Here is a 15,003-nt window from a genome sequence, read left to right as displayed (position 1 = left end):
ATCCTCATCTGCCCGAGACTGTCCCTGGTTTAGCACTGAAGATCCCACATCCCTGGAAGCCCCTGAATTCTGGACAAACTGAGATGGTTGGTCACCCTCAACTGAAGCCACTGGGTTAGAAACAGAACTTTTCTCAGATCCTGACCCAGTGCTTAGCTTCCTTAGAACAGAAGACAGATTCAGGGTCTCTTGAATCTGAGAAGCCAAGTCATTTTGCCACAGAGTTAACTGTCCTTGGGACATTGGTTCCCTTATTCAACAACCTGGGCCTCCTATGAGCACCCATTTCCTGTTACCTTTGGTCAGGTTCCCCTCAGTCTGTTTCTCAAACCTGATGGAAGCTTCTTCCTAGAGGGAAGACTGCACTTGTCTCTACCCCCACCCCCACCCCCTGCACTTTCCTGGGGTTTCAGGCTTTGGAATCACAAAAATGCTTGCCTCTGGGGCAGCGCTTCCTGGCTCTGCCCCCTAACTCTCTCAGGCAAGCCCCTCCTCACTTTTCAGCCATTGGAAGTGGGGTGGTTGGGCATTGGGTCATGCATTTCATTTTCCCTCTCCCTCTTACTCCTTCATCTGAAACTTGTGGTCATTGCTGCTTCTACCCTCTTACACCCTTTTCCCCTAACTCATAGCTAAGGCCCCTGAGGATCCAGATAGGGGTAGAGGAATGGCTTTCTGAAGTATTTCTTTAAGTCCCAAACATGTCTAGTTATGCAACTGCTTCCAGATCTTTCCCAAAAGTAATGAGCAAAAACCTCAAGTCTACAGTCAAGCCCCCTTTGGCACATCCCTGAGGCTAGCGTGGCCTGAAACCCGACATCATCTCTGATCATTGGCACTGTGTGAGGATGACATCTCTTCTCTGTCCCCTGAGCCCACGCCTACTCCCCAAAGAGTCTAGTAGACTCGGCCGCTCAGCAACCTTTAGGCAGCATCTCAGCAGATGTTCTACCTGTAGCAGGTGTCATGGCCTGAACAGCTCAGTGGGTTCCACGGTGCCCACATTTTCTTCACAACAGCTTCCTGTTGTAGAAAACAGGATCTGGAACACTCTCCTGGGAGATTACCCCTTTGGTCAGAAAGCAAAATGTGTTCCCATTCCTCCTCCTTGCAATTTGCTCAGCAGGAAGTTACCTCAGGTAAGAGCAGTGATAAATCAGAAAACAAGCACAGCAAAGAAAAGACAGCTCTTGCCTACCTTGGAATTCTGTCTCTGCCCATAAGTAAACAGTCATGTTTTCTGGCTCCTGATCTTTGGCTACCTTACGACCCTACACGAACCTCTCCCCACGGCCGCCATCTTGTTCCTCTCATTTACGAGTTGTGAGGTGAAGGAACCACACTCACCGGAAGCTCTCCAGGGAGAGGACTTGATGCAGTTGGGAAGAGCATGTGTTCCTCTGGAACACTGGTGCCTGAAACCAGGATATTTTGGCTGTTTTGTTCACATCTCCATCCCTGTGCCTGGAACAGCATCTCACATGTAGTCGTGGTTGTAGGCCTTGCAAATGGTTGTTAAGTGAAGCTTCTTGACCTGAGACCCTCAAGTAACCCAACTGGCACTGAACTCCCTTCTGAGGAGTGCTATTGAGCAGGCATGCAAATGAGGGTCAGAGCAGAATTGCTGGAAACAGCAGAGGAGGGGTTGTGGGATTTTTGGCGGGGAAGAAAGGGAGTCAGGAAAGGAGGCCTATTGGTATGGGAAGAACAGACTGGGAGGAGCAGGCTTGTTATATTTGGGAGAGTGGAGCTTTTTTCAATGTCCTCAAAGATGTTTTATTTGAGGTTTAACTTGCAAACGGTAAAGTGCACTAATCCTAAAGGTACAGAATTTTTTTTTTTGCAACTATCACCATTTTTCCTTTCCAAAACTTTTTTTTATCACCTTATACAGAAATTCTGATCCAGTAAGCAATCACTCCCCATTTAATCTGTTTCCTGCCTGTATGCCCCTGCCTATTCTCAATATTTCATATAAATGGGATTATGCAATATTTGTCCTTTTGTGTCTGGCTTAGTTCACTCAGCATAATATTTTCAAGGTTCATCCATGTAGTAGCATGCATCAGGACTTCATTTCTCCTTATAGCTGGATAATGTACCATGGTATATATTACCACATTTTGTTTATCCATTCGTCCATTGATGGACATTTGGGGGCTTTTTTTTTTTTTTTACCTTTTTGTTATTGTGAATAATGCTATGAACATTCATGTCCAAGTATCTGTTTGAGTTTCTGCTTTCAAGTCTTTTCAGCATACACCTAGGAGTGGAATTGCTGGAAACCCTGGTGGTGTAGTGGTTAAGTGCTACGGCTGCTAACCAAAAAGTCAGCAGTTCAGATCCACCAGGCACTCCTTGGAAACTCTGTGGGGCAGTTCTACTCTGTCCTATAGGGTCACTATGAGTCAGAATCAACTCAATGGCAATGGTTGTTTTTGTTTTTATGGTATTTCTATTTTTAGCATTTGAGAAACTGACAAACTGTTTTCCACAGCAGCTATACTGTTTTACATTCCCACCAGGAATGGCGGAGGCTTCCAATTTTTCCACATCCTCGCCAATACTTGTTATTTTCCGTTTTGGGGTTGTTGGTTGTTTTGGGTTTTTAATTAGAACCCCCATAGTGGGTGTGAGGTGGTATCTCATTGTGGTTTTGATTTGCATTTCCCTAATGCTACTGGACAGGCAACGTAAACTCTCTTCCATTTCTCCCAAGAGGAGCCCTGGTGGCGCAGTAGTTAAGCGCTCAGCTGCTAACCAAAAGGTACCCACCAGCCACTCTGCAGGAGAAAGAGGTGGCACTCTGCTTCCATAGATTACAGCCTTGTAAACCCTATGGGGCAGTTCTACTCTCTCTTATAGGGTCACTGTGTGTTGGAATCGACTGGGCAATGGGTTTGCGGGTATTTCTTTCACAAAACCTTCAGTAGAGTGCCCCTTGCTCACTCATGCTCTGGTGTAAACAGTTTTCATGGAGGAAAAGGTCACAGGCAAGAACAGAGAATGCCTAGGAGAACATCAACAGATAAACAACACAGCATCTTCTCGTCCTAACGCGTGTTTCTTCCCCGTCTTCTGTCCTCTTCCCCGCGGCTCTAGGCCCAGCGATTTGGGGAAGAACATGGCCGAGCCCCCGCTCCAGGAGAACCTGCAGCTGAAGAAGCCGGAGATGTTTGAGAACCCGCTGTACGGGTCTGTGAGCTCTTTCCCTAAGCCGGTGCCCAGGAAAGAGCAGGAATCCCCCAAGATGCTGAGGAAGGAGCCCCCACCCTGCCCGGACCCCGGTATCTCCTCACCCGCCATCCTGCTCACCAAAGCCCAGGAGGCCGACAGCTCCAAGGGGACCAGCAAACAGGTCCCCACGCCCCGGCTCCGCTCCTTCACCTGCACGTCCTCCACCACAGAGGGCGGAGCGGCAGCCGGCGGGGAAAAGAACCAAGGGAAGCCCAAGCCCGCGGCCAGCTCCCTGGCGCCCGTGCCGGCCAAGAGGCCCGTGAAGCCTTCCAGGTCGGAGATAAGCCAGCAGATCCCCCCCGCGCCCACGCAGCAACGCCCGCCCCTGCCCGTCAAAAGCCCGGCCGTGCTGCAGCTGCAGCACTCCAAGGGCCGCGACTACCGCGACAGCGCCGAGCTCCCGCACCAAGGCAAGCACCGGCCCGAGGAGGGGCCGCTCGGCAGGACCGCCATGCAGGTGCGCGCAGGTGCGCGGGCCGGGCCCGCCTGTGTGTGTGCGCCGTGTGTGCGTCTGTGTGTGCGCATAGGGCTGTGCCCAGGGCTGGGCTCCCAGAGACAGTGGTCCTGGGGCAGGGGAGGGGCTGCTTCATGAGGAAGGCACAGAGAGGCAGGATTGGAACCCAGGGCTGCCTGCCCCCCAAATCCAACATCCTACCTCGCCTCTCTGAAAGGCTTACAGGAGGGGCTGTGTATAAAGACATAGTCTTGCATCAGGACAGTAGGAATCAGGCTCCGTCGGGGAATGGAGCCAATATAATTTATATTCCATTATCATTATCGTTAGTACTTAAAATTTGCCCAGCATTTTAGAGACCTCAAGCACAACGTCCCCTTCCTTCCTATAACTCTTTTTTTTTGTGCAGAAATGTAGTGGTTTAGAATGGACTCTGGAGCCAGACTGTCTTGGATTGGAATCCCAGCTCTCCCACATCCTGGTCCCCTGCCTCAGTTTACTCATCTTTAAAAAAAGGGGGCTATTAATGCTGCCTGCCTTGTAGATTTATAGGGAGAATTACTATGGAAACCCTGGTGGCGTCGTGGTTAAGTGCTATGGCTGCTAACCAAAATATTGGCAGTTCAAATCCACCAGGCGCTCCTTGGAAATTCTATGGGGCAGTTCTACTCTGTCCTATAGGTTCGCTATGAGTCAGAATCAACTCGATGGCAAGGGGTTCAGGTGTGTGTATAATATATATATTCATTTACATATATACTATATTATATCTATATCATTACTATATTATATCTTTATTATGTTTACATTTTTTTTATATATATTAGAACATGCATAAAGTCCAAGCTGGCCCTGTTAAGCTATGTGTTAGAGGAAGCCTGGTCAAGCTCTCAGCATGTAGGGAACTGGGGTAATCTGTGGTTGAATATGGCCCTGATACCGTCCGTTCTTGTCCCCGCAGTGAAGCCCTTGGGAGCCGCCAGCAAGACATGGAGCCCAGAGGAGCAGTAAGCAGCCCAGCAGACCCCTGCCGGGACCTTCTGCCAGCTGCTCCTACTGCTTCATCACAAGGCTTCCTGGTTGTCCAGAGCGGGACTAGCTTCTTTCCCTGTGGTCCATGGAACCGCTGGCTGTGAAGTGTGGCGTGAGGTCTAGGCTGGAAGGGAGCGAGCACCCTGGGTTCCAGCTTGACCTCGGTACTTGGGACCCAGGAGCGCTATCCTGGTCGCCATTTCGAAGCAAGAATCTAGAGTGCAGATTCGAAGGTTGGGGTATCGATACCTAATAATAATAATATTAATAATAATAATAATGGCTGCATGTACTGAGCACCCACTCTGTGCCAGTACCACGCTAAGTGCTTTTTGAACATTTTGTCAGGACAGCCTCAGCGTTGCGTCTCCCTCATCAACTAAACCCAAATTTCCAAACCCATCATTTCAAAATGGGTGTCTATCCAGAGTGGTTCGGACAAAGCATTAAAAGGGCCATTGTCCTTTGGGAGTGAGGCAAGGTCCTGACCTTTGGGGAGCTGAAGAGTCTCAGTGGTTCATTTCAGGTTCAGTGAAGCTGGCCAGGCTAGCGTCAGCAATGCAAACTGCTTTGCCTAAAGCCTCAGCAGCTCTGGCTCAGCAGAAGCCTAGAGCAGGCATCTCCCTGGCTTCCCTCAGTTCATCAGCCAGAGGAGAAAGAAACTCAGTCAGCATCTACACTTCTGTGGAAAGGTCCAGCCTTGACCCGGGGCTAGAGATCCCAGGCCCACTTGGTGGCATGGATTGGCCCAGGGCCTCCTACACAGATGTCTGAGTGCTAATGGAGGAGTCTTAGCTGTTGTTCCCGAAAGCTGTGTTCTCCAGCCTGGCTGCCAGGGAGGGTGGGCCGCTCGGTTCCAGGCTCTAGAAACAGGGCAGCCTTTTCTTCTTCCCGAAATCCGTCTTTTGGCCCTGCTTCCTCGGTTATTAAGAGAATAGACTGGAGATGTGTTTTCTTGTTTTGTTTTTTAAAGTAACAGACTTATTGTAAGAAACAGAACCTGGGTGTGTGGGTGTGCAGGAGAACAAGGCGCCATATTACCACAGGTGTCAGTCTGTGTAACCAATAAATTGTACCTTTCTTTACTCGGCGCCCACCCGTGTGGTGTTTTTCTGCTGATATTCAGAGCCACAAGCATGTTTCTAGGATGTCGGGTCTGGAGCTCAGTAGCACCTCTCTCTATCCAGAGATGATCTCCCATTGAGAGGTATGAGCCACAGGCTTTCCTTCTGAGGGCTTCCGGAAAGTCTGGAGGTATCTGGACCCCACTGTTCCATTACAGTCTTGGGTCCTGAGAAGGTGGGTCCTTTATCCTCCCACCCTACAGGTGCTCGCTGTGGGGGCTGTGGTTAGGGACTCCCCTGCAGCAGTTGGGGGTCTCCCAGTAGAACAGGAAGCCAACTGCTGTGGTCCTTCACCGCCCTCTGTTCTCAGTCCTCTCTTCCAAGGTTACCACCGTGGAGCACACATTCAGGGCTTGCTGATGGCTACTGGACTCAATCCCTACCCACTTCTTGAATGTCCCCCAGTCTCCTGGTCTCTCCCTGCCCACCTCACCCCACTCCACAGCACACATGAGCACTCAACAGAAGCACAGACAGCTTCTGCAGTCCAAGGGTGTGACCATATAATAAAGACATCATCATCCTTGTACTTCTGTCCTTGGTGTCTCATGGTCTGAAAAGACACCAAATGGGAAGAATATGCTCGAGGTAAAGAAGTTGTTGTCTCTGCTGTTAGCTATGCCGGTATATCAGCTGGCTATTGCTGTGTAACAAATGCAGCAAAATTTAGCAGTTTCCAACAACGAACATTTATTATCTCACTGCTCCTATTGGTAGGAATCTAGGAGCAGCTTGGCTGGGTGGTTCTGGCTCAGAGTCTTGTATGAGGTTGCAGTCAAGACATTGGCCAGTGCTACAGTCATCTGAAGGCTTGACTGGAGCAGAAGGTCCTCTTCCAAGAGGGCTCATTCATGTGGCTGTGGGTTGAGGCCTCAGAGGTTTCTTGACGGCTGTTGGTTGGAGGTCTCAGTCCCTCCCACGTGGGCCTCTCCTGGGTTGTTCACAACGTGGTGACTACCTTCTGCAGAGCAGGTGATCTAAGACAGAGACCTCAGATGGAAGCTGCATGTCTTTTATAACCTAATCTGGGAAGTGACACACCATCACTTCTGTCGTGCACTCTTGGTCACCCAGACCAACCCTGGTACTATGCAGACGGGGACTACACAAGAGTTTGCATACTCAAAGGTGGGGATTCTTGGGAGCCATCTTAGAAGCTGCCTTCCACAGCCACTGACCCTCACTCATCTCCAAATAGCAAGTATAAGTACTCCTCTTAATACTTTAATATAATGCAGGGGGGTCTCCTCTGACCAGGATTCACAAAGATGCCCCCTGAGAGATCACCACGCTGCCTGGTTCAACTGAAGGTAGAGTGGAGGCCATCATGGAGGGTGGCAGATATGGCACAGAATATGCGGGCTGGCTGAAATGTCAATGGTTTCAGATTGATGTGTGAGGATAAGGATGTATGTCTGCAGAAGGAACTGGTCCCACTTCATGAGGCTGCATCAATGGACGCTGCAGTTAGGAAAGGAAAAGAGGGAGGGGCCATGAGAGAACTGAGAGCCAGGGCCACCGTGTGCTCCTCTGTGGGGGTGAGGGCTCTGAAAGCCCTGCAGGCACCAAGTTCCTGCTCCTGCCATCCAAGGAGGGCCACCAATTGGTGTCAACCTGTCATTGCTCATTGTCTAGCTCTGGAGAGAGAGTTCTGCCTGAGGCACTGCCAGACCCCTGTCCAACCCATCTTCTTGGTCAAGGACTCCCTCCAATGCGCAGGACCCTCATTCACCACCAACCCCCAAGAAAGCAGGGGGCAGACACATGGTCCATTGAGTGTTATGGTGGTATGATGAAAATGCATTGCTCCCAGCCAGATGGGACTACAGAGACTCAGTTTGAAACTGGGCATGGACCAAGCACAGTGGGCACACAAGCACTGTCTTCGTTACCTGCCTTAGTTGTTGGATGCCATCAAGTAGGTTCCAACTCAGAGCCACCCTGTGTACAACAGAATGAAACAGTGCCCGGTCCTGCACCATCCTCACAATCAATGTTATGCTTGAGCCCGTTGTTGAAGTCACAGTGTCAGTCCATCTCGTTGAGTGGCTTCCTCTTTTTCACTGACCCTCTACTTCACCAAGCATGATGTTCTTCTCCAGGGACTGGTCTCTCCCAATCCCATATAGATAGTTCTTGAAAAGGAATAGTGCTCAATGCAAACATTTTTTACTAATTAAGCTAAACAATGGGCTCAAACATAGCGACGACTGTGAGGATGGCACAGGACTGGGCAGTGTTTCATTCTGTTGTACATAAGGTCACTATGAGTCGGAACCAACTCGATAGCAACCAACAACAACAAGCTAAACTATTGTTTGGTTTTAAGAAGACTTCAGGGAGCATTTTTGGTTTAAGTTTTAAACATTATCTCAGGGCAATAGTTTGGGGCTCATCCAGCCTCCATGGCTCCGGAAAGTCTGGAGTCCATGATAATTTGAAATTCCGTGCTGCATTTTCCCCCTTTTAATCAGGAATCATCTATAGAATCTTTGATCAAAATGTTCGATAATGGTATGGTTGCTTTTTTTTAAGAAGCAATTTTTTTTTCTTCTCTCCATGTTTAGATGCAAGCTGGTGGACAAGATCAGCAGAATTTTCTGACAACAGGAAGGTGCTATTATCACAATAGACATTCTCTAATAGCTACCCACCCTTGGTGGCTCCACCTCCCACAGAAGGTGGTCGCTGCAGCCCAGTGCTGCCAGGGGCAGGTCGGCCTTGCCGTCTCCCCTCCTCCCCAGGGTCGGTGATTTTTCCATGCCATCTTTTTCACCCCAATAGGAGGAAAATGAATGAGTAATTCAGAAAAGCTCTCCCACAGCTCCTCTCCCTCACCCCAGCCTGCCAGGTTCTCTTCTGTGCATGTCCTTAAAATAGCTCCTTTCTCTCCAAAAGCTAATTTCCATGGAGATACAGCTATCTGGAGGCCTAGAAGCTCCCTGCAAAGCTTGAGCAAGCTCAGCTCCCAGCCATCATAGCAACAGAAAGACTCTTTATAATGCAAATGTCTGGTCTCAGCCCCACAGGCCTGCCCCCCAACTCCCCAGTTTGGGAATCCACAGCAATGACGAGGTAGAGTCCAGGCTCCACAATCCAGAATTTTTTTTTAATTTAAAAAAACACTGCCATTGAGTTGATTCTGACTCACAGCGACCCTATAGGACGCAGTAGAACTGCCCCATAGGCTGAAATCTTTAAGGAAGTAGACTGCCACATCTCTCTCCCACAGAGCAGCTGGTGGGTTCGAACCACCAACCTTTCAGTTAGCAGCCGAACGCTTAACAGCTGCACCACCAGGGCTCCTTACCACGATCCACTTTCTCCATTTTCTGTTGGGTGTGTGGTCCACACTGGTCCCTTCCTTCTCTCTCAGCCCACAGCTGCCCAAACCACGGGACTCATCGTAAGTCATCGTATGTCAGGTGTAGCCAGCTCAGCTTCTCCCTTCATTCACTCAGCAAACATCTATTGATCACATATGTGTCCACAATGTGTGCTGGGCCTGGGAGTTCACCACATTTAGTAACGGGGCCCTGGGTGGGGAGTGGTTGTGTCCTGGGCTTGTTGCAGGGCAAGGCTTCCCAGCTTGGGTCTACTGACCAGGAATGACCAGGAGAGGCTTAGAGGTTCCGCACAAACAAAGGTTTATTAGTGACAGAAAGAGAGTAAAGGTTTGCAAGCAGGGAACAGAAAGGTACCAAGCAACGCTAGCCTCTGTTCCCCCGAACAAAGGTTTTTCTTGGGCTTATATGGATTTCACGAGGGTAATAAAGTAATGAATATTTAGTAGGTTTCTTTCAAGGGATGGGTACTTCTCAGAATGGCGGCGCATACTAAATTAGGCTGTGCACACATCTGGAATCCAAGATGGAACCTGTAGCAAAGGCTCCTGGGACTGGGTGGCATTACTTATTACAGGGTGTTGAGCCTGTGCAGTCCCCATGCAGCACCACTTCGATTCCTGTCGCGGGTACTTGCATCAGGCGGAAGTCATCCGTCGGTCACCCTGCCAATGTCTGCGAATGCTTCAGGGACCAGATCGGGTGGTCCTTCTGAAAAACATCTTACAAGGGAGTACATTGTTTGTTCTTTATCACACATTCCAGGGTGCAGGTTTTATGTCATTAGCCAAGCACAGCGTATTGAAGTTGCAAGTTGCAGGTGTTGCAGGACTCCTTGCCTAGGGGCTCAGTCCCTGTTTCTTCCCTATCTCAGGCTGTCAAGTCAGACTGACTGGGGTTTGAATATCTCATCTTTTATTTCCTAAAAATAAGATCTTGTGCAGGTTACATAGCTTTCCTGAGCCTCAGTCTACTCCTATGTAAAATGGGTAGAAGGAAGCCTTCTGTACGGGTGGTTTCAAAGGTCCATGAAATCCTCTCTGCAAAGCCCTGACTCAGGCCCTGCACACTGCAGGTATCTTTGAATGTTAACCTCCTTTCCTTTCCTGGGGGAGGCAAGATAGTGTGGGAGGGAGGCACTGGGAGATCATCCACAAGACAGCCGGAGAGCAAGTTCTCCTCCAGGCAGCCATGAAGGAAAAGTGTTGTCCACAGGGAGCATTTGAGCCGGGCCTTCAGGGACTGTGGGGATGTCTCAGAAGGAGGCAGGTTAAAGGCCTCCCAGGTGAGCAAGGGCGTAAATAATAGTGTGGCAGGAAGTCAAGGGGGCAGGTTGAGGAGAAAAGCATTCATGATCAGAGGCTAGTTGAGGTCAGGGGCTAGCTGAAGCCAAGGGCTAGTTGAGGCCAGGGACTAGTTGAGGATAGGGGGCTAGTTGAGGGTAGGGGTTAATTGAAGCCAGGGCTAGTTGAGGTGTACCTGACCCAAGCCATGGTGTTTTCAATCATCTCATATGCATTCGAAAGCTGGACAATGAATAAGAAAGACCAAAGAAGAATTGAAGCCTTTGAACTGTGGTAATGGCGAAGAATATTGAATATTCATGGACTGCCAAAAGAACGAACAGATCAGTCTTGGAAGAAGTGCAAACAGAATGCTCCTTAGAAGCAACAATGGTGAGACTACGTCTCACATACTTTGGACATGTTATCAGAAGAAACCAGTCCCTGGAGAAGGGCATCATGCTTGGTAAAGTAGAGGGTCATCGAAAAAGAGGAAGACCCTCAATGAGATGGGTTGACACAGTGGCTGCAACAAGGAACTCAAACTACAACCACCATGAGGATGGTACAGGACTGGGCAGCGTTTCCTTCTGTTGTACATAGGGTTGCTATGAATCGGAACCTACTTAACTGCACCTAACAAAAATACCAACATACGTAGCTATACCATCAAGCTGTTTCCTGCCTCCCGTCTGCTGTATTAAACAGAGCAATTCAGCTCTGACCGTAAACTTGCATTATTTATTCATCTAGGTACTTAGCCAAACAAGAGGCTTTGTTGTTGTTGTTAGGTGCCATCGAGTCAGTTCCGACTCATAACGACCCTAAGTACAACAGAACGAAACAATGCCCAGTCCTGCGCCATCTCCACAACAGTTGCCATGCTCGAGCCCATTGTCACAGCCACTGTGTCAACCCATCTCTTTGAGGGTCTTCCTCTTTTTCGCTGACCATCTATTTTATCAAGCATGATGACCTTCTCCAGGGACTGATCTCTCCTGATAACATATCCAAGGTATGTGAGACATAGTCTTGTAATCCTTGCTTCTAAGGAGCATTCTGGTTGTACTTCTTCAAAGACAGATTTGTTCATTCTTTTGGAAGTCCATGTGTATTCAATATCCTTTGCCAACACCACAATTCAAAGGCATCAATTCTTCTCGGGTCTTCCTTATTCATTGTCTACCTTTCAAATGCATATGATTGAAAATACCATAGCATGGATCAAGTACACCTTAGTCCTCAGGGTGACATCTTTGCTTTTCAACACTTTAAAGAGGTCTTTTGTAGCAGATTTGCCCAATGCAATGAGTCTTTTGATTTCTTGACTGCTTCTTCCATGGATGTTGATTGTGGAGCCAAGGAAAATGAAATCCTTGACAACCTCAATCTTTTCTCCGTTTATCGTGATGTTGCTTCTTGGTCCAGTCATGAGGATTTTTGTTTTCTTTATGTTGAGATGTAATCCGTAATGAAGGCTGGGGTCTCAGATCTTCATCATTAAGTGTTTCAAGCCCTCTTCACTTTCAGCAAGGAAGTCTGTGTCATCTGCATAATGCAGGCTGTTAGGGAGTCTTCCTCCAATCCTGATGCCCTGTTCTTCTTCGTATAGTCCAGCTTTTTCGATTATTTGCTCAGCATAGATTGAATAGGTATGGTGAAAGGATACAACCCTTGACGCATGCTTTTCCTGACTTTAAACCACGTAGTGTCCCCTTGTTCAAATGACTGACTGCCTCTTGGTCTATGTACAGGTTCCTCATAAGCACAATTAAGTGTCCTATAATTCCCATTCTTCACAAAGTTATCCATAATTTGTTATGACCCACACATTCGAATGCCCGAGCATAGTCAATAAAACACAAGTAAACATCTTTCTGGTATTGTCTGCTTTCAGCCAGAATCCATCTGACATCAGCAATGATACCCCTGGTTCCACGTCCTCTTCTAAATCAAGCTTGAATTTCTGGCAATTCCCTGCAGATATACTGCTGCAGCCACTTTTGAATGACCTTCAGCAAAATTTGCTGGCATGTGATATTAATGATATTGTTTGATAATTTCTAAATTTGGTTGTATCACCTCTTTTGGAAATAGGCATAAATATGGATCTCTTCCAGTCAGTTGGCCAGGTAGCTGTCTTCCAAATTGCTTTGCATAGAAGAGTGAGCACTTCCAGTGCTGCATCCATTTGTTGAAATATCTCAATTGGTAGTCGATCAATTCCTGGAGCCTTGTTTTCCGCCAATGCTTTCCGTGCAGCTTAGACTTCGGTACCATCGGTTCCTGATCTATGCTACCTCCGGAAAGGGTTGAACTTCAAACAATTCTTTTTGGTATAATGACGCTCTGTATTCCTTCCATCTTCTTTTGATGCTTCCTGCATCATTTAATATTTTCCCCGTAGAATCCTTCAGTATTGCAACTCTGAGGCTTGAATTTTTTCTTCAGTTCTTTAAGCTTGAGAAATGCTGAGCGTGTTCTTTCCTTTTGGTTTTCTATCTCCAGGTCTTTGCACATGGCATCATAATACTTTACTTTGTCTACTCGAGCCGCCCTTTGAAATCTTCTGTTCAGCTCTTTGACTTCATCATTTTTTCCTTTTGCTTTAGCTACTTAATGTTCAAGAGCAACTTTCAGAGTCTCTGCTGACATCCATTTAGGTCTTTTCTTTCTCTCCTGGCTTTTTAATGACCTCTTGCTTTCTTCATGTATGATGTCCTTCATGTCATTCCACAGCTCGTCTGGTCTTTGGTCCTTAATATTTAACGCATCACATCTATTCTTGAGATGGTTTCTAAATTCAGGTGGGATATAATCAAGGTCGTACTTCGGCTCTCATGGACTTGTTCTAATTTTCTTCAGTTTCAACTTGAACTTGCATATGAGTAATTGATGGTCTGATCTGCAGTTGACCCCTGGCCTTGTCCAGACTAATGACACTGAGCTTTTCCATCATCTCTTTCCACGGACATAGTCAATTTGATTCCTGTGTATTCCATGTTTATAGTCACAATTCGTGTTGGTGAAAAAAGGTATTTGCAATGAAGAAGTCTTTGGTCTTGCAAAATTCAGTCATGTGAATTCTGGCATTGTTTCTATCATCAAGGTCATATTTTCCACCTACCGATCTTTCTTCTTTGTGTCCAACTTTCGCATTCCAGTCACCAGTAATTATCGGTGCATCCTGATTGCATGTTCAATCAATTTCAGACTGCAGAAGTTGGTCAAAATCTTCAATTTCTTCATCTTTGGCCTTAGTGGTTGGTGGGTAATTTTAAATAGTAGTCATATTAACTGGTCTTCCTTATAGGCATATGGATATTATCCTGTCACTGACAGCATTGTACTTCAGGACAGATCTTGAAATGTTCTTTTTGACAATGAATGAAATGCCATTCCTCTTCAATTTGTCATTCCCAGCATAGTAGACCATATGATCATCTGATTGAAAATGGCCAATACCAGTCCATTTCAGCTCACTAATGCCTAGAGTATCGATCTTAATGCATTCCATTTCATTTTTTATGATTTCCAATTTTCCTAGATTCATACTTCCTATATTCCAGGTTCTGATTATTAATGTGTGTTTGCAGCTGTTTCTTCTCATTATGAGTTGTGGCACATCAGCAAATGAAGGCCCTGAAAGCTTGACTCCATCCACGTCATTAAGGTCGACTCTACTTTGAGTAGAGTCATATTTTGAGTGCCTTCCAACCTGGGGCTCTCATCTTCCGGCACTATATCAATGTTCCACGGATATTCGTAAGGTTTTCAGTGGCTAATTTTTTTCAGAGGTAGACCATCAGGTCCTTCTTCCTATCAAAACCCACCCTTAGTGGCTATTGTTATTTAAGTATACCTGGTGGGTCTCACTTCCACGCAAGTGGCTTATTTGTTCATTTAAAATATGTATTTATTAAGCACCTCCTGAAGTCCCTGGGTGGCACAAAGTGTTTAGCGCTAGACTACTAACCAAAAGATTGGCAGTTCAAAGCCACCCAGATACGCCTTGGAAGTCAAGCCTGGAGATCTGCTTCTGAAAGGTCGCAGCCTTGAAAACCCTATGGAGCAATTCTACTCTGCACAAATGGGGTCGCCCTGAGTCAGAATTGACTCTGCAGCAACTAAGAGCAACTTGTACAAGGTACATAACGCAAGTCACAATATTACATATATCACTCTCCCTAAGAAAGATTTTTCCGAAGGCTGATAAAAGGACAGAAAATATCCTCTCTATATCATCCTGTTGCTCATAAATGCTGGGCCACCTTAAAACCAGTTTAAGAAACCCAAATCTAATTGTAAAACGTCTGTTCCAATGATCTATTTCTGCGTAACAAACTACCCCAGAACCACATCTATTTTGCTCACAAATCTGCAATTTGAGCAGAGCTTGGGGACAGCTTGTCTCAGCTCTGTTCAGAATCGGCTGGGGCGGCTTGAAGCTGAGGTTGCAACCATCTCCAGGTCGGTCCATCCATAGGTCTGGGGGTTGATGCTGGCTGTCAACTGGGTCCTCAGTTGGA

The 15,003-nt window shown here is 47.2% G+C and overlaps 1 protein-coding gene across 7 annotated transcripts in view; it reads left to right on the top strand.

Moving 5' to 3' along the window:
• INPP5D (inositol polyphosphate-5-phosphatase D) overlaps positions 1 to 6,530 on the top strand; it is a 137,598-nt gene extending 131,068 nt beyond the window's left edge. For 5 of the 7 annotated variants that reach the window (XM_064286538.1, XM_064286537.1, XM_064286534.1 and 2 more), the window contains 2 exons: positions 3,103 to 3,704; positions 4,653 to 6,530. In XM_064286538.1, the coding sequence (XP_064142608.1) occupies positions 3,103 to 3,704; positions 4,653 to 4,702 (652 nt within the window). In that variant the 3' untranslated portion in view covers positions 4,703 to 6,530. The remainder of the gene's footprint in view (positions 1 to 3,102; positions 3,705 to 4,652) is intronic. The other 2 variants (XM_064286536.1, XM_064286535.1) reach the window with 2 other exon arrangements.
• Positions 6,531 to 15,003: the final 8,473 nt, after the last annotated feature.

This window comes from Loxodonta africana, chromosome 6 (assembly GCF_030014295.1).
Source record: "Loxodonta africana isolate mLoxAfr1 chromosome 6, mLoxAfr1.hap2, whole genome shotgun sequence".
Taxonomy (NCBI): Eukaryota; Metazoa; Chordata; class Mammalia; order Proboscidea; family Elephantidae; genus Loxodonta; species Loxodonta africana.
The sequence above is the reverse complement of the archived record's forward strand: the minus strand, read 5'-3'. Positions and strand labels throughout refer to the sequence as shown.